The sequence below is a fragment of the Cataglyphis hispanica genome, chromosome 7 (assembly GCF_021464435.1).
Source record: "Cataglyphis hispanica isolate Lineage 1 chromosome 7, ULB_Chis1_1.0, whole genome shotgun sequence".
Lineage (NCBI taxonomy): Eukaryota > Metazoa > Arthropoda > Insecta > Hymenoptera > Formicidae > Cataglyphis > Cataglyphis hispanica.
This window is the reverse complement of record NC_065960.1, coordinates 705,634-726,896: the sequence shown is the minus strand read 5'-3', so window position 1 is coordinate 726,896 and position 21,263 is coordinate 705,634. Positions and strand designations below refer to the sequence as shown.

The window sequence follows — 21,263 nt, the reverse complement described above, 5'->3', positions numbered from 1 at the left end:
AAACTGTTTGTGATATTTACGCATAGACAAAGAATAGGCTCTGCTCCTTCCTCTGCATTTTCACACCAAAAAAATTCTAATCTAACCCCAACCTATTTTCAGTTTTAAGAGTAAAGTTGTGTTGGATTGGGTTAGGTTAGATTTTTTTTTAATGGAATGTAGAGGGAAGGGCAAAGTCCCTTCTCCGTCCTTCCCTTCACGAATTCAATAAATAATATTTTTCAAGATAAGACTCATAAATTCGTGTAGTTGTATGTTGAAAGCTGTTAACGAATTGCGAGAAATAGGTGAAACACATTATTGACAAAAATATCCATGATCATATTTATCCCATAAATGTAAACAAACATTTTTTCCACATCTGTTCTACAACAAATACAACGTACACAAACTTCACTTTTATCTAATATTGCTTTACAATACCTGAGAAAAAGTATTAAAACTTGTGAAATGAAACTTTAATTTATTATATCTCCTAAACTAATTCCCTTACTTATTTCTTGTGGGGAATTACTCAGAAGAACCTCTCCTACAACATATTTAAGTGACGATAAAATCGGAAATATGTTATCTTTTTTACGCAGTTTTATCAAATATTTTAATTTTAGGAATTTTTATGTTGTTATTAAAAAAGTATTGTTTATTACATTTGCGTATTACTCGTCCTGAGACTGCTTAATTACGCGCGTTCGGCAACTCATTGCTAACGCAAAAGCAGTGGGTGGAGGGGAAAGTCACGAAATCTGGCCTAAAATGGTTTAATTATGCAAATAAATTCCAACACTGATATAAATAATTTACATTTATTATTTATTATTGCCACGTTATCTTACTGAAACAAATAAAGTTTACTAAAAATCTAATAACAGACAATTGTTAGAGAATTTTCTTACTTTTGTAAAATTTTTTGTCACAAAAAATGAATTGAGAAATTTTATTATTAATTAAATAATATTTGTGAATATATCATTTCTAATGATATATCCATTTCTGTTTTGATAAAAATATATTAAGAATAAATCAATATCTCGTCGATAATTACTTCTAAATGATGTTTTAGGTACTGATATTGCGAGCGAGACGAGTGGCATATATACGTTGACAAGCAATGAAATACAGGACGAAAGAATCGGCAATGATTTATATTCACCTACTAGTGAGACCAACGAGTCATCGGCGGCAAGCGATGTTTGTGTTCTTAGCTGCGTTCAATCTGCCACCGACGAGGCGTCTGTTACATCTGGCTTTTATACTATTCATAGCGAGTTGCAGTCAGAAAGTAGCGATGTTTATACTGAAGACGTAGTTACGGAAGATCAGGAACCAATATACAGCATATGTAAGGGTGACGACGAAGTCTCACTAAATCAACAACTCGAGAACTCGCGTTCACGTAGCAACAGTATACTTAGCGCAGGCAGTTTTCGAGGCGACGGAAGTGATCCGTCCAGCGCGAGACCACTTCTATCAGCCGATGAATTATCAGACCTGATAGTAGGTCGGTATCCCCCGCGTAAAACCATCAGCAATTCTATGGATTCGGATTGTGATTATGTGACTATACCACCGCCTCCCCTACCACCACCACAGCCACAGTCACTTAGCTCAGACAGCGATCGACAACTGCCATTGCCGCCACCATATTTGATAGAAAATATTGATTATGCAATGGTTAATGTTCAGAAGAAATCGAGTATATCGGAAATAAATCGTGAACGAGAACCACCGCCACCACCACCGCCGTATAACACGATTCGAGACGACTTTGTTCCATTGCCGCCCAGACGGACCAATCCACCACTGCCTCCATATACCTCACAACGAGAAAAAATTCAGATACCGCCGCCTACACCGCCACGAAACGACGCGGTAATGCCACGAGAACCGCCACCGCCTCCGCCCCCTTATCCGGATATGTCAACAGTGTCTAGTCTTGTTTTGAATATTACAACGACCACCAATAATATTACAGCAAACCTTGCACCGAAACCACCGCCTAGGATTCAACCTCCTACTTATCCAGGTGATAAAATGAAGCCTACTCCGGTACACGCTCCGGTTGCCGCTCTCGTGGTGGGCCCAAACAATTATCTGGATGTGCATGCATCTCGAAATGGTCCGATGCTTTTACCATATTTAACAGCAATGCCACCCCCGCCCCCACCGCCGATGATACATCCGCGACAACCACCGCCACCACCATCGCCGCCACCACTGCCGTCACAACCGCCATCCAGTCTAGCAACTGTTTACACGAATCAAATCACTCGATCGCAGATAGAACAATATAAACAGCAGCTGTATTCTGATGTTGACTATGTTATGTTTCCGCTCAAAGATCCAGCAGTGTCGAAGCAGGAATATATCGACGCCAAGCAGGGGTCTCTTCTTGCAGCTATGGCCGCTTATCCGCCACCACCATATCCGTCTTTTAGCAAATCCTCAGTGATGTATCGTAGTACGCCCTATCTTCCCGGTTCTTCTTTTTCCTCGCAGTCTAAATATGCATCTAATCAAAATTTGAGCACTAGCGACATCAGCAATTTTGACAGTAATTATCTACATAACAATCTAAACAGTCATTATGCTGCTAGCACGAGCTCACTGTACAGTGGTCCGACCTGTTCGTCCAGTCACAGTCTTAGAAGAGAACCGCCTGCACTAGCTGATTCTCATACGTTGCACACATTTTCACGGACCAGGAGTGATGAGAACATTCTCAAATGTTTGGATACTTTGGTCACGGGTAAAATGCAATCTCTACCACAACATCGTAGGTTACCGCCGCCTCCGCCACCACCTCCTTATGAAATACAGGTATAAAAAATATCAAACATATAAATGATGATTAGTTTATATTTACTATATCACAACTTGAATAAAATAATATTGTGCAAGAATCAGAGAAATTAATTTTCTTATTGTTGAACAAATTTACAAAAATCAATTTATAAAATCATTTATAAAATCACAAATACAAATTTTATTTTATGGCATAGTATTTATTCTATTCTCACTAAACACTAAAATAATATAAACTAAAAACATGCGTTTATATAATTTTGATCTTTAACAGATAATTTTTAATCACATAGAATTTTTTTTTTAAACTGCTATTAATAATAAATTATAAAAAATTTATATATATAAAGTATTATGATTTTAAAACACGATTCTCTTTCTTATATATATTCCAATATAAATAAATGTTTTATAATAAAATTAGTATATAGAGACTTTTTATAATATTAAAAATCTAACAAATGTTTAATGTTAATTGGAAAAATAATTATCTTTTTTTTTTAAATTTGTTATGAATTTTGAAAATCTAGAATTACAATTAATTTTTCTTTCCATAATGCGATATACAAAATATCAAATAATTATTTAATAAATATAATTATTCACATATTAAAAATTTAGATATTTATAATTTAGATATTTATAATATATATTATCTTTTTTAGAATCTTGACAAAAATCAGCCCTTACCATCAGCTTCTTCGGCAACAGCTTCTTCGTTGGTTGGCATGAAAATGTATAAACCTAGCAAATCTAAAAATAACATGGATGATAGTGACGAGCAAAAGAATAACGATATGTTAGATATCCGAACACTTCGCGAAAAAAGTCGCAATTTAGATTTACCATTAATTTCCGCACTGTGTAACGATCAATACTTGCTGAAGCAGACGAAAGCCTTTGTCTTGCCAAAGCATCCTAGCGAAACCATCTCCATCGCAACATCAATGAAAAATAGCATACGAAGCAGCAACGGAGCGGCCTTCAGCAGAAACAAGTATCCAGTGAGTGGACTGTCAACGACACAAATTCAGAAATCGCCTAAAAAGTCCTCGACGAGCACTCATAAGCATCCTTCTGAAGCAAAGAACAATTCTTATAAAATCAATATCAATACTTCCATTACAGGAATTTCAATGAATAAGGAAGACTTCACGTCTCACTCTTAACACTTTTGATATCTCTTTTTTCATTTATTTTTTATAATTTAGGATAAAAATATATTTTTTTTATAATCCTGATTTTCATAATCATCTCAGTTTATGTTTTGTCGATGTAACTAGTACATCATACAGAAAATGTACAACAAATGAAATATCGTCTCGACAAACTGTACTTCTTCGATTCAAAGTGCCATTTTATCTGTTCGCCGTATTTTTTGTGTTCACAACATTTTTAATGTTAAAATAGAGAATTCAAATCGTGTAAATTGCTCATCACTGATAAACGTAAAATTTTTCAAACTTTATTTTCATGAAACTTATTGTTAAAAATTATATCTTTGTGAGACAAACGCTCTTTTATATAAAATATTTTAAATAGTTGAACTGTGGCATTAAGGACTTAAAATATTTATAATCTTTTGCTCAATTTTACGACTGATACAGATATACAAATAAAAATTCGATTTATAAGCCCCGATAAAGGCGGCACTAGTCCCGCTCATTGTTAGAATAAACTATATAGAGTTTATTGGCCATTATGTGATTATCACATTATATGAGAGATTAATAATTGATTACTTGAGAAAAGCAATAAGTATTTATAAGTTTAAATTGAAGGAAAATTAAATAATAATTAAAAGATTTTATTTCTTTTTATATTAACTACTATGTTGTTATGTTGTTTAGACGCATATGTTATAGCATATTTTTTTTAAATAAGAATAAATTTTTTTATATTTAAATTTATGTAAAAATTAAATCTCAAATGCAGAAATAATTTTTAAATTTGTACAATTTATAGAATCCGAATTAGAAACATTGGAGTTTCATTCGAAGAGTGGGAATAGAACCAATAATTGAAATGTTTGATCGATTTGTATTATTTCTTTTTTGTTCTTTTGCTGGATTGTTTAAATAGTTCAGAGATTAAAGATAATTTGAGAAAATATAGTATTCATTGCAAATAATCATCAGTTGTTTATTTCTTTTTTTTGCAATATATAGGCTTATGGTCACACAATTCATTTGCAATATTTTGTTCTTATATACACAGAAAATTATTTTAAATACGATATAATATGCTACATAATACCATTTTATTAACTTGGAATCTTAAGACTTAAAACTTAAAAACGTATTTAAAACAATCTTAAATAAGAACAAACTATGGATCTTATGATGTAACTTTATTTAACTCAAAATGGTCAAATTATTTGAACATATTGTCAGATTGGAATGATTGGAATAATTTTAAATTTAAGTTTGTGTGAAATTTGAATGGTTTGAATTGTTCAATTACACAGGTCTACATAATTTTATATTTTTTGTGTGATCTGAAAAGAACGAGTAGTTTTCTATAGCTTTTTGTGCGCTGAATCCAAATTCGTAAAGCAGAATGGTCTATCATGTCAGGTTTTTTAAAAAAAATAGGGTTACAACCCCTGTAAAACCCTCATAAATGTTTTTATCGTTTTTGAAAATTCACAGGCGAACGATGTACAAAAGACTTCAAACAAAGCTCAATGAGCTAAATGAAAGCTCGAACAATGTACTTTAGTATAAAAATATCGAATCTTTTACCGCAGATACTATCGAATCTGAGGTGCGCTTTATTTTTAGAGGTAAATATAGTTACTGTGTTCCATCTTTATTCACGACATTATTCACTTATATTTTTGTGTGGTCTGAAAAAACCGAATAATTTTCTACAATTTTCTGTGCGTTGTATCTAAATCCGCAAAATAAAATGGTTTATTACGTCAGGTTTTCGAGAAAAACCGAGTTGAAACTCCCAAGAAACGCGTTTCTTATTATTTTTAAAAATTTATAGCAGATGAACCCGATGTGCAAGAGATTTCACACAAAGTTGAAATAAAAGCTTGAACAATGTACTTTAATATAAAAATATTAAATCTTTCACCGCAGATGTTAATCTCAGGTGCGCTTTGTTTTTAGAGGTAAATATTGTCGTACTTACACTTATATATTTTCAAAAATGGTAAAAAACATTTTTGAAGAGGTTCCAACTCCATTTTCCTTGAAAACCTAATGTGATAGCTCATTTTGCCTTGTAAATTTGAACAAAATTTAACGCATAAAAAAACTATAAAAAATTACTCGGTTTTCCCAAACCGCACAAAAAATATAAGTAAATGATGCTATAAACAAACGTGAGACACAGTAGCTACATATTTATCCCTGAAAACAAAGTTTCTGAAGTTCGATGGTATTTGTAAAAGATTCAATATTTTATATTAAAGTACATTCTTATGTTTAATTTTAAAATGTCGCCAGTAGATAAATTAATAGACAAGTGTTTGTACGACCAAACTGGCAATTTATTGTTTGATTGTTCTATCACAACGTTTCGACCATATGGTTTTGGTCCTTATCAAGTGAAACTAAAATAACAATACTATAAATAATGATAGTCAAGTTACAATGAAATAAATAGAATTATGTACCTACGTTATAATTAAAAAGTAGAAAGAGAAAAATCGAAATGTCAAACTGACATTGTGTCAACCACTATGTTTGGAATACTGAGAACGACTAAACGACCTTTATTAATTTATCGTATATGTTGTTTAAATTCTCTGTATCTTTTTGGGAGTTAATAGTGTTGTCAAATTTTTTTAATAAAAAACATTTCAGCTATTTCTCTCTTTCTTACATGTTTTTCGTTATGCAGAAGGCGCTGACCAATCGAAGTCATGATCAAATTCTAATTTATGTTTGCTAATTACAGATAGACTGCTTGCGTGCATTTTTATATTATTAAAATGTTCCTTGACCCGGGTGCCTAAGTGTCTTTTTGTCTGGCCAATATATGAAGCATATGAAGCGCTACAATTCTTACAATTTATTTTATAAACAACCTCCGTTCTGTTGTTAATAGGCAATCCATCTTTGCCACGTTTAATGAGTGAATTTAATTTTTTAAGTATATTGTAGACCACTGTAAATCTCATATTTTTAAGCAACAAACCAATATCGTCAATCAAGCCTTCGACAAACGGTAGCGCAATGTAGGAGGGTTTGTCTGTATTACTTTCCCCATTACCCGGAATGCTATTTCCCCGGTGTTTCAAAAAATTAAGTTTCTTATAAATATAACGATTTATAACGTGTGTCGGAAAACAATTATTAAGATCTGCTTCACGACATGTAACTTGACTATCATTATTTATAGTATTGTTATTTTAGTTTCACTTGATAAGGACCAAAACCATATGGTCGAAACGTTGTGATAGAACAATCAAACAATAAATTGCCAGTTTGGTCGTATAAACACTTGTCTATTAAAGTACATTGTTCAAGTTTTTTAAGCCTTTGAAGTTTCTTGCACATCGGGTCCGTCTGCTATGAATTTTCAAAAATGGTAAAAAACATGTTTTTGGAGGTTTTCAACTCCATTTTCTATGAAAACACGTGACGTAATGAACTATTTTGACTTGCGAGTTTGGATTTAGTGCACAAAAAACTATAAGAAACTACTCGTTTTTTTAGACTGTAAAACCATGTGTTATCGATATCTTATCGAATGACGAGTATTAGTAAAATAAGAATTAAATAAAAATTATCTCAGAATTAAATAATTATATTTGCATTATACTATTCAAAATAATTAAAAATTGCGTCTTTAAATGTAAATATTATCTAGTAATTAATATTTTAAAAATTGTGTAGTCTATTATTTCGGAAAATTAACAATAAATACTAGAATATAACATTTTAACTACTTTAATTGCCTAAATGTGTACTCAATTTATTAAAATTTTGAAGATAAATATCATTTAGATGGCCAATAATATGTAGTTTATTCAAGTTATAAAAAGGAAGAACTTTTCCTTAGTTAATAATCATGTGGAATAATTTTTTTTAGGAGAAGACACATATATCATATTGTAATTAAAGAAATAGTACACTTATCTTATACATTAGAATGTATATTCAGTAGTAATATTTATTACCGATCAATTTCTTGTCTTTATATTTTAGTATTTTAATTAGTGCTTGCTTTATAGTAATGTTATCAAAATATCTTATAAGTGCACATATGATGCTGTTAGAATAATTGATTTTTGTACTTTTATAACTGATGTAATTTAATATTATGAAATTATATATTGAATCATTCAAATTCACTAAAAAAAAATTGATCAATAAATTTACATGTACTAAGCTCGCAGGCACTTTGCAGCATATGTGCTAACAAATAACACCAATAGAATTATTTTACTGTAACATGTATTTTGCATTACATTGAGAAGGTTTTATGTCAATATAAAAACTTAAAAATAAATGTGATTTTCTATATAAAAATAAAATAAATCTCTCTTGAAGAGTTTACTGATTTATGCAATAAAGAGTACAATGCACTGTTTTTACATTTTAAAATGAGAAAAATATATAGATAATCAAAATGATCGTATTATGGTAATATGTAAAGTGCATGATTTAATTCGTGTAATTATCCATTTTATAGTCAGCAAAATTCGAAATCAATATATTACAGATAAACTGTAATGATATATATTGTTATACGTATAATAATATACATGATATATATAGTATATATGTATATAATTTTTTATCTGCTTAAATTCAAAATAATACTAAAAGGTTTTTATGATTCAAATCAATATATGTAAGCTTATGTAAGTATAAGCTAATGTAAGTATGTAGTTAATGTAAGTATAAAACTTAGATATTCTGTTAATTTTTATATATTTGCACCGAAAGAGAGGCCAGATTAAAACTTTAAATATTTGTAATTTTTAAATGGTAAAACTTTCGTTTAGAGGAATCTTCTCTAATGACTTTGATATTGATATATGTTGTCAAGGTCAATCCTGTGGTAAGTGGTATCATTTAAGAGATTTTATTTCTCTCTCGATGTTTATTAAAAAGTTATTAACAATCAAATTGTACGAAAAGAACAAGTATTAAATGCAATAATTTGAATTTCTCCGAAGAGAGAGAGAGAAAGACAGAGAGAGAGAGAGAGAGAGAGAGAGAGAGAGAGAGATTTATAAGATAAGATTATAAGACAATTTTATATTAATTGTATATTTAAATATTTAAGTAAATGCGTAATTTAAAGCGTGATTTAAAGAGACAAAGGCATGTATCACGTAACTTTTCATGGCAGCGGCACTGTCGTATTTGTGTAGGGCATTTACACATCTTTTCAGCCCAACAAATAGTTGTTAGAAAATAATATTTGCGGCCTTGAAAAAAATATGCGAGGCACGGGTGGTTGAATCGGGAATCGAACCCGTCTTTCGCTTCCCGAACAACTGCTCTTCCCACTGAGCTATTCAGATTTCATACTTTATGTGAAAAGAATAGTTTCCGGACTACGAGCCTTAATATTTAAGTATATAATTAATATAAAATTCATGCTTGGAGAAATTCAGATTATCGCATCTAATACTTATTCTTATCATGCAGTTTGATTATTAATAACTTTTTATTAAACAACGATCGATGTTTAAAACCTCTTGGATGTTACTGAGGATCAGTAGACCTTGACATATGTCAAGACAAGGTCTTGGACAAGATGAAAGAGCTTCCTCTAAACAGAAGTTTTACCTCTTATTAATTTATGTTACCTCTTATTAATTTATTATATTATTTGAAATTTCACGTATGCAATTTTGATTTTATTTTAAATTTTGTAAGATGACACTATATATTGTATAATTTCTTAAAATAAAAACAATTTAATCGTAAAAATAATCTAATAATAAAAATAATGTAAATTGTTATTAGATTTTAATATCATATTATAAATTATATTTATCTGTATCTAAGTCTTTCGAAGAAGTAATAGCTAATTTAAGGGAAGTTTTTCTTCCTTTATGACGAAAATATTAATCTTAGAAAAGCTTCTCTTTTTGAAAAAAAAAGTAAAATAGTTGGACTATATGATTTCTGCAGAAGGAATTACTACAGATCCAGAAAAAGTTACTGTAAAATGTTAGCAAATTGACAATTCTTTTGTAATATAAAACAGATTCAAAGCTTTTTAAGATTTTGTTTGTATCAGGAAATTTGTAAGAAAATTTTTTAGCTATTGGCAAAATTGTTATTCTCCTTAACAAAGAATTAATATAAATGTGTGCAATAGTTAAAAAAATTTTTAATATATTAAAACAAGTTTTGATTTGTTCTGTAATTTTATTACAGTTACAAAATAAAAGCAAAAAAGTTATTGCTTATTTCAGTCGAGTTTTAAGTAAAACAGAAAGAAATTATTATATTATGTGAAGAGAATAATTAGTATGCAATTACTATTGCATAACAATAGATAGAATAATAGAAGATTTTCTATAATTATATGTATGGATAGAAGTTTCTGGTAAGAACTCTTATTTTTACGATGATTACTTTCTTTTAAGGATTTGGAAGAGCAATTGGCGTTGTTGATCGAAGTATCTTCGATAATATGATTTCGAAGTAGTTCATTATAAAGGAAAATTTCATGGTAATGTGAATGGTTTGTCCAGACGTTGTCTTTGTGCGGAGAACGCTTGTAGTTATTGTGCCAGAGTTAAAGGAAATAATGAGTAAGGAAAGACGTATAGATGAATAGTTTTGAATAACGATAATTTTTAAAAATGGCGGAAGGATCAGTTGGAAGACCCAAGGATTTAGTTTATTTATCGTGCGAAAGAAACAGGGAGAGAGAAAGAGGTGACTTAATTAGCAGAAGATAAGCTCGAAAGGTATCTCAGCTAAAATTTATTGGTTATATTGAAATTTATTTCAATGAAAATTAACACACTGGAGTTTTGTAAAAAAGATAGAAGTCTTCAAATTTAAAAATTAAGGTTTTACAAATCGTTGTTTTGAAAAAAATGATAGGTCAAATCTGAAAGAAAGCCATGTTTTTCCTCATTTGTGTGGGTGTTACATGATATGCGAATGCCGGGCGGTTTAGTTGCGCTTCATATATCTTGATTCGCGAACGCAACAATACATTAAAAATCAATACTTTTATATACACCAGCATTTTGCAAGGGGCATTCTTTCTTTATCTTTTTTTAAAATATAAACAATTTAAAATACTTGGATTTGACTGATGAGGAAAGAGGCTTCTTAATAGTAAATATTGTACATTGAAATATATTACATGGAAATATTATCATTTATAGGACATGTAAAGCAAAAATAAAAACATTTTTGTTATATTAAAACAGATCTAAGCTATCAATTAAACCTGTTAAGAACTTGATTAACTCCATTACAGATATCGTCTGATAATTCAACAATAAATTCACAATTGAATCAGTATAAATATACAGTCCGCTTTGTTGTTGCACGTGATTCAGCGTGAAATGTTACTTAAAAATAAAATCATTTTTATGCTTTAGCAAATGTATGAACAGAAATACAATATTGAAGAGAAAGAATTGTAAGATTACAACTAACTTGATAGATAAGTAGCAGATAACTGAAAATCAAATATTATTCAGGATGTCTCATAATAGCCAGATCACTCGTTGTGTGCAAGAGATGCAGAGCGGATTAATATGAGTAGAAAAGTCCTGTACCATATTTATAATAATTAATGAGATATTAATTTAAAAAGATTAGCTAATCACAGCGCGAATAGAAGCGCATTGGGAAGCAGTGAGAGAGTTGCTCTACAAAAGACAATAGTGTACAAGCGATGGGATAGCCGCTCATACGTAGTATGACGTACGCTATCGTCCGACGGGATCTCACCACTATGACGGCACAGTGTCTAACGGTCATTCATGGGTTTCGCAAGTTCGATGTCGAGACTCGCAATTGTCTGTAGACGACTTAGGTCAAAACTATGTCCGATTGGGTTTGTGTCCGACTGAGTCTGTGTTCGACCGGGTCTGTGTCCGATTGGAAAATATTGTCGTGTCCGATCTGTAATGTGCGCAATCAGGACTCACTCCTATAAGTGAGGTCATAGAGGACTATTATAAAGTTGTCAGAACGACAATTAATTGTCATGAAAATTGCAAAACAATAGAGGACTTTTCTATCCAAGATAACATGCTTTATATGCATACAAGAGGTGATCCGCGAATTATGGAACACTGTAGATCGGAAAATAATTATTTACTTTTTTTTTCTGTTGAGTGACAATACTCGGTATCTTGAATCTGGGTCCTCCGCTTTTCGATCCTAATATGGTGGGCTAATTGAAATCTTATTAAAGGCTGGATGAGATATACAGTAAAACAGCGCAGCTCAGCGACGTGCGTCCGGCTAAAGATCAGCTATAATAGGTCAAACTTCACTCAATAACTCCTTTATTTAGCGTTGTAGAAAAAAATGGTACAGGATTTTTCTTCTCAATTTTATTTGCTCTACCTGCACACGACGGGTGATGCGACTGACTCCGGACACCTTGTATATCCAACGATGGGCTACTGCCTCGAAATTCTTCAAAGATTTTAGTCAAAGATGCTCCAGATCATCGTGATGCTCCGTGGTATAAATGCTCCGTACATCACTATTCAAATTCTTCACAAAGACCTTAACATCAGGACAATCAAAGAAGAAATTAGACACTACAGCAGGAAAGAGAAAAGGATTCGAAGATTCAAGAAGAAAATTTCCCAAGACCTGATTATATGATATATAATTATATAAATTTTTAGGAGTATTCCATTGGGATCACTCTCATCAAGACAACATTCATTAATTACATATGTCGATAAATGTCCCACTTAAGACAGGTAGCGGTATTCCTAGCAGTTTAAAAGAAAAAAAAATTATGTTACCAAGTCATATAATATTTGTCATATATATAAAGTAATATTTGTAATTGCATTTTAGAAAACATATATATGTTAAAAATATCTGTACATTATAATATATTATTATAGATCATATCTATATGTAATGTTTATGCACCTTTTTGTGTATTACATGTATATACAAAAACAATTAAAAATTTAACATAACATCCATATAACAAAATTATATAAGTATTAAATCAATATGTTATATTTTAATTTTATTACAATTTTATTATGTTTTTACTGTATCAATAATATAACATTTTATAATTGTTACGAATAGAGAAATTACGTAACGAAGATATTACGAGAATTATTAAATAAGTTGAAAACGTTCTATAATTATATTAATATATATTCATATTATTTTATTAATATTAAAATAAAAAATAAAAAAAAATCTACAATACAATAATATATTATCTATTTACATAAACTGATAGTAAGTTTAATTTGTTTAAAAGTCATATTTATAGTTAAATTGTGCATGCTGTTCATGCACATATTTTATTTTATATGCAACATATAAATAGTGTTTTCTAAATAAATATTTATAATATAAATCATAAATAAATTAATAAAAAATAGATATAATTATAAATAATTAATATTTTTCATTTTGAAATATTTGTTTTAAAATTAATTTTTTACCTTATATATAATTTTTACCTTAATATATAAAGAAAATTCAACTGTCAGATAATAATATAATTTATTTTATCTTGTTTTACAGTAAATTACATTTATCTCTATTCTTGATCATAATTAATTTATAAATTACTCTTATGTTACTTCTCTGAAATTGCTTTATTTTGATGATGTTACAAAAAGGAACGCAGTACTGACAAATATCCCATTGCTGCTTTCAAAACCTATAAAATTAATGAAACATTAAATTGATAAAACATATATGTATAGGCTAATATAGATTGTGTATATACATATATATAGAGTGTTCGGAGTTAATCGCATCACCCGTCGTGTGCAAGTAGAGCAGGTGTCTTTAAACTTCTCCTATTTGAAAACTAGTATCGAAATTTTTGTCTTAAAATATTACAAAGAATTTGTCATTAAAATATTTATCGTCAGGGACACTCTGGATATATATATGTCAAAATTGTTGTGGCACATGAGCGCATTCTATGAAAAAGTTGCAATCAAATGTAAAAAATATGATTTTCCGTGATTTTTGACGATCAGACCTAAGTTCAGGATGTATTTCTTAGTGGATTTTATTAAAATAAAAATCTTTTTGTATTTCTTAAGACACCATATCTTTTATATTTACGGTAGAGGTTAATCTTTCCACAAATTGGTCTTTAAACTAAAAAATCATTTATTTGATAAATTTTAACATATTTACAATTGATATTTCTCTCTATATGAAATAGTTGGTTGTGTTGTCGTAAATTTAATAAGTCTCAATATTCGCTTATTTAAATCAGTATAAGTTGCTTTATCAATTTACTCCGATTTTTCCGAGCCCTATAAAAAGTACAAAGTACTTTTAGAATTGGAAGAAGAGAATGTTCTAAACTTTTGATTGGTAAAAATGAAATTATTTTTGGACAAAATTAAATTCCCATGGGATAATGTTCCAAGGCAAAAACTGAATCGTTTGTTGAGTTGGTATAATTAATCGAGAATCCTTGTTTTTTGAAAATCTTGGTTTTTTTGGAAGATTTCATGAAGAGTGCTGAAAGATTTTAAGGATCTGAAAGGTGTCAAGGTTCTAAAATTCTCAAAAATCTTCAGAATCTAGAAGTCTCGAAAATCTAGAAAATTTTGAGTATCTGGAAGATCTCGTGGATGCTGGAAGATTTCGAAGTTCTTGAAATTCTAGAAGATCTCGAAGATCTGGAAAGTCACGAGGATTTGGATGGGTCTCAAAGATCTCGGAGAAATGATATTTTTATATAAAAAAAGCAAGCGATTTGTATTGAACTGCAGCTGGTTATTTATTAGACTTTATTCTGTCCAACTGGGACAGGATTTTTGTGATGCCAAATTGACTTCTTTATCTAGTTAATGACTGGATTCTTTTATCGCAAAAATGTTTCTGGCATTACACTTCGTGTTCGCAAAAATATAAATTGCGGCATGTTGAGTCTTGACACTCGGCCGCGGTCCGCTACATCTAGCGCTCAATCGCGTCGACCGTGGTCTTATGTTTGAAGCGGCAAGAGTTAAAAATACCATATTTAGGGCCAATTTCATTAAGTCCGGTTAAATAAACCAACAATTAAAATTGTTATGTCCAACAGACTGCACGATTCTTTTTTTTCACGATAAAAAGCGACGAAAAACGAAAAACGATTGCTTAAAAAACCGTTGCGTTTATAAATAAATCAAGTAAGAGCTGACAAGCGAGACAAACATTTTGATAATAAAAACTGAGAAAACTTATACGATATATAAAAGATACTAAACCATAACCTAAAACGATAAACAGATGAAGTAATAAAAATCAAACACTAGAGCATTGGGTGACAAATCCTCTTCTAAAATTTCTAAACTATAGTTGACAGTTCTCACAATAAATAAAACGATAGTTCTCACAATAAATAAATCAACTAAGAACTCAAACGAAAAAGATAAAATAATATCACGCGTGCTCGTCTAACAGGTTTTTGTGCGATAAATTCAAGATAATAAAAAGCCTTTACCCTTACTCGATAGCAACAACTCTCCACTGATCGAAACGTTCTATAATGGTCGTTAGTTCTATAAACAAAGGTCTTCACCAATACCTACAGTTTAAAAATTTTCTTATATTAAAAGGAACGCCCTAGAAGTATTGGAGGATGATTAGAAAATCTATTTGTTAAATTATATTAACCTACCAATGGAGAAGAAAAGCAAAGAGCTTAAGGGGATTCTTAAGCAACGGGCGAACTCCGACGGGTTAGCGCAATCATCTAAACGTAACTAAAAATGTTGATAGTACCGACATTTTTAGTTGCGCTAATACCGACATTATTTAATACATGCATAAAACAATTTTTTGCATTATGTTCAATATGTTGAAATCAGTCAACATCGTTTTTTTTACTCTTCTATCGTCTCGTATGTATATTCAAGCGCATCTAAGCATATCGATGACAGTAAAATATAGCTGTGACTGCTTTTATTGTATAGTTCGAACATATACAATTTTAACATTGCTCACATTATGACATATATTTTTCTATATATATTTCAAGAAAAATAACTTGATTTAACTCATTTGTGTATGTGCATATATGTATATATTTTTATATACATATATATGCATGTTATAAAAGAAAAATATATATAATACATATGTGTGTATGATAAAATATTTTAAAAAAAAAACCCTAACAAATAAAAATTGCCTGTGGGATAAAAAAAATTTTGTAATAACTAGATCGCACATGTAAACTGCTTCTGGAATAATATTTTTTAAAACAACCAGCACACGAATAAAAATCGCCTCTGGGATAAAATATTTTTTTTAATAATCAGAACACATGCAAACCGTTTCTGGAATAAAATTGTATTTTTTAAACAAACAGTACACGAATAAAAATCGTCTCTGGGGTAAAATATTTTTTTTTTAAATAAGAACTTACATGCAAACTGCTTCTGGAATAAAATATTTTTTAAAACAACTGTTTTGAGAGTTAGCAACGAATAAGAATGATGATAATATGAACGAACTGTTTAATAAGAATGCTAGCAGCGAACTTAACTGTAAGAGTGATGATAATAACTATGTTTGCGACGAATGTTGGCATATATTAAGGGGTTCCTAAAAAATCTGTTTTATCACAAAAACGCGAATATTAGTTAACGAGCAAAATATTTTTATTGATTATAGATATCAACAAATCCTTTTCCATAATTAAAATATATATAATAACGGAGTGCGGGATTTATGATTTAACCCCTTAACCTACAACTACGGGCATAGCCCGTAGTAGGTGATCGGGCCAATCGTAAATATTACGGGCATAGCCCGTAATAGATGATCGGGCCAAACGCGAATATTACGGGCATAGCCCGTAGTAGATGACCCATAATATTGACGATTGGCCCGATCATCGTACGGAACAAGTCATGCGAATGGCACGAAGGTTGCGCGAGCTTGTATACGTTTTCGGCCCGAAATGTTCGAGTCGAAGTCGTAGGTTAAGGGGTTAATATGAAGAGTGAAAAAAAAATTAAAAAATTACAGTTTTGTTATCAGCTTTTACCGTCAACAATTACTTAATATAAAAGATTTGTAATCTGCATGTGCTTAATTAGTATACCCTGCACTCAGCTTTTATCAAAGAGTATCAGTGAATTTAGAGAAATGAATTTAGAAGCTTTGTAAAAAAGATTTTGCAATTTAAAATTTTTGTGCATATGTGTGAATGCGAGATCAAGGCTGAAGCGTAAAACGGAGCAGTAGGTTAGTTTCGTGATGTCGCAATAGACAGAGCTGCAATCTTATATGATAAAGACAGACATAATCGTACTATCTTTGTCTTTTTCATGCGTGTGAGATTAATATACATATATGCAGTAACATTATTGCAGTATTTTTGGGATCTTTTTTCTCTCGCTTTGTCTTTTCCTAATCGCTCGCTTAGTATGTATTACGTATCACTTCGTGCTCCTTGCATATTCACTTACACGTTCACTCGTACGTCTCTCTCTTTTCTTTCTCTCTCTCTCTCTATGTTAATTCAATATTATATTCTTATACATTTGCGTTATATTATATTTTTTATTCTCTTATTATATTCTTTTATACTTTTTAAAATTTTCTGTTTGCGTCTTCCTACATAAAAATAAAGTGTCTTGTGCATTTTAATTTTATAATATATAAAAAATATTATAAGTTACTTTTTCTTTCTATTTTGTTATTCCTTAAATATATTTATATAATATGATCTATATATATTATTTACATTTGCTATGAAAATAATTTTTATAACAATTGATTATTATTTACAGCTTTTTAATAATTTATGAATAGAAACAAGAAAATTAGATATATTTTATGCATTGATGTGATTATCAAACACATATAAATGATATACAGATAAAATATTTTATTGAATGTTCAGACATGATAAATAAATAAATAAATTTATATATATATATATATATATATATATATATATATATATATACAGGGTGTGCTGGACCACCCGTACACCTCTTTTCTTTCAAAAACTAAGCTTAGCGCAAAACTAATTTTAGAGAAAAACGTTTTGAACAAAAATTGTATGGTTTTGAGGGAAACATAAGATGGTGTCATTGGTTTGACCTTGGATGGCATCGTTAAGATCAAGGACACCTTTAATTTCTTAAACGGAAACCCTTATTTTTTATTGCATATTCTTGTAGCTTATCTCGAGAGCTTTTCAAAACACTATAATAAAGTATTTTTTCATTAAAAATTTTTTGAGTTATTTTGTATCTTAATCTGACATATGTTAATATAAAATATAAAATATCTCCAAAATTATTTAGTTTTCGATAATTGTATCATAATACTTTTATGTACAGAATAATAAGATGAATCAAATGGTGTACAGGAAATAATTGTTTTTAAAAAAAGTATGCAATTATTTGCAATATATTTTTTTATAACAATTATTTATATTTTCTTTACATTATTTGATTCATCTTATTATTCTGTACATAAAAGTATTACGATACAATTATCGAACACTAAATAATTTTCGAGATATTTCATATTTTATACTAAAATATGTCAGATTGATACAAAATGACTAAAAAAATTCTTAATGAAAAAATACTTTATTATAGTTTTAAAAAGCTCTCGACATAAGCTATGAGAATATGCAATAAAAAATTGGGGATTCCATTTAAGAAATTAAAGGTGTCCTTGACTTGATGCCATCCAAGGTCAAACCAATGATACCATCCTATGTTTCCCTGAAAATACATACAATTTTTGTTTAAAACGTTTTTTTCTAAAATGCTTAGTTTTTGAAAGAAAAGGGATGTACGGGTGGTATAGAACATCGTGTATGTATGTATATATATATATATATACATATATATACATACATATATATATATATACATACATATATATATATATATATATATATATATATATATATATATATATGTATATATATATATATATATAGATATATAAATTTATTGAATCCTCTTGGGGTTACAATCTCTTACATAAAATATTTATAACTATACTTAATACTAGCTTACAACTAACTTAATTCTAACTTATCTTATTTAATCTCTAACTATCTCTAAACTATCTGCACACACAACGCTATTTGCCCTACTAGCTTGGAACCTCCGCTTTCGGTTCATATTATGTTTCCAATCCTTTCACGCATCACATTCACACATCCCACATCAGTCCTCTCTCTCTCGCCCACTCTCTCTCTCTCTCTCTCTCTCTCTCTCCTTCTTCTCATTTCTATCCATTCCTCATTCTTCTCCATTCTCCATCTCCTTCCATCCGACCTTTCCACCACTCTCCTTCATCTCCTCCATCCCTTCTCCATCTCCCAGTTCCATTCCATCCACCATGTTTCCTCCTCCCTTCCACATAATCTACTTCTATTCATAATCTAATCTATTTTTTACTCTCTTCCAGTATCAGTTCCCCCTCATTCCATTTCCCAATCTGTACCTTGTCATCCTTTGCCATCTACTTTCCCCCCAATCACTCTTCAGGTACTCTGGTATCCCACTCCCCTTGATTTTCCATGCACCTGTTGTCCTTGACTTTCCATCCTTCCATCGTTCCTTCTTATCCATCTCTATGTCCTTTTCACAATACCGAATCTTCTACTTCCGACCTCTTCTTCTTCCACTGTCACTTCTTCCTGCCCACTCTTCTTCCACCTATTCCGATTCCTTCCTATCTCTCCTTCCATCCTTCCTCCGATCTCCACCCTTCTCCATGCCCTACCACCTACTTCTCCCTCTGCAATTCCTTCCTTACCATATATCCCCGTTCCGGCGTTCCCCATTCCACTCCTAACACCTATCTCAGATACCTTTCCTATAGCTTCTCCAACTCCTTCCTCTCTCTCCATCCCCAAATTTCCACCCCATACCCCATCACCGTCCACCACCAATTTATCGAAGAATCATAATCTTCTTCCTCAATCGTTCTTAAATTTCCTTTTTCCCATTCTTCAAATCTGACCCAATACCGCAGCACCTTTCCTTAACCTATCTCTTACCTGTGCTTCCTGTCCTCCATTCCTCTGCATTACATAACCCAAATAAAAGAATTCTTTTACCTCCTCTATCACCTTTCCTTTCCACCTCCAGCTTACATTCCTTTATGTCCCTCCTCCTTTCCTAAATCTTAATATTTACGACTTTCCTACATTTAACTCCAACCCCTTCTTTTCCAGATAGCCTTCTAACCATACAATCATACTTCTCATTTCAACTTCCTCCTCCGCAATCAAAACCACATCATCAGCGTATGCCAAGGTAAATCTTTATCCCCCCTAAATTAACCCCTCCCCATCCTCCACTACTCATTACCTCCTCCATCCGCCGTTACCAAATTGAATAAGTGAGGGCTCAATAGGCACCCCTGCTTTACTCCCCTTCCTGTCCAAAACCCTGTTCCCAAATCCTCTCCCCTCCTCACCCTGTTTCTAGTCTCCCTCAAAATATCCTCACTCCTTCTAACCAGCCCTTCCCTCACCCCCCTCTCTCTCATCGCTTCCACCAACTTCCTCCTATCCACCGAATCAAACGCAGCTTTAAGATCTATAAAAAGCGCCACTAATTTTCCTTTCTTCTTGCTAAACTGTCTATTCACTAAATAATTCAGTACAAATATGTTGTTCATTGTTCCTAACCCCTTCCTGAAATTCCAGTCTGATTCTGCGGCATCAATCCTTTTTTCTCTACCTCATCGTTCAATCTACTTGCCAGCACCGAAGCGTACACCTTATAAAGCGTCGGCGTCAGCGACACCCCCCTATACTCTTCTACCTTCTCTCCTTCCCCCTTCTTTAATATCGGCACAATCACTCCCTCATTCCACTCATCTATCCATCCCTCTCCCTTCCAAACCCTATTACATATTCTCCACATCCATTCCTCCACGTTCTCCCCTCCGTACTTTCACACCTCCGCCGGAATTTCATCCACCTCTACCACTTTATTATCCTTCTGTCTTCCAATCACTGACCTTATCTCCTTCTAGCTTATGATCTCCTCCTCATCCATCCTAATTCCTACACTCTGACCTATCACTACTCTGCCATCTACCCCTCCCACCCAATAGATTTCTGATATCGATCCCATTCTCCATGATGTCACTTGTTCTACCTTTGCGACTCCGATCTTCCAGTCTCGATCTTCTTGACTTCTATCGATCGCCGGATCGCGCTTTCGACATGATGATTGACGCTTTCGACGATTCTCCGATCGCTTTCCGACTTTTGACTCTTTCGATGACGCCCGAGACTTTGCGATCCTGACGATCTCGACGATCTTTGATAGGGACTTTAGATCG

At 31.4% G+C, this 21,263-nt stretch overlaps 2 protein-coding genes across 5 annotated transcripts in view; one reads left to right on the top strand and one right to left on the bottom strand.

The window, feature by feature from the left end:
* The window catches only part of LOC126850758 (protein expanded), a 158,214-nt gene extending 151,773 nt beyond the window's left edge, over positions 1-6,441 (top strand). For all 4 annotated transcript variants that reach the window (XM_050594054.1, XM_050594057.1, XM_050594055.1 and 1 more), the window contains 2 exons: positions 1,061-2,817; positions 3,468-6,441. In XM_050594054.1, coding sequence (XP_050450011.1) covers positions 1,061-2,817; positions 3,468-3,971 — 2,261 coding nt within the window. In that variant the 3' untranslated portion in view covers positions 3,972-6,441. The remainder of the gene's footprint in view (positions 1-1,060; positions 2,818-3,467) is intronic.
* A 7,065-nt stretch (positions 6,442-13,506) lies between these two features.
* The window catches only part of LOC126850951 (odorant receptor 10a-like), an 81,487-nt gene continuing 73,730 nt past the window's right edge, over positions 13,507-21,263 (bottom strand). Inside the window, exon 7 of the mRNA XM_050594441.1 lies at positions 13,507-13,629. Within this exon, the coding sequence (XP_050450398.1) occupies positions 13,579-13,629 (51 nt within the window). The 3' untranslated portion in view covers positions 13,507-13,578. The remainder of the gene's footprint in view (positions 13,630-21,263) is intronic.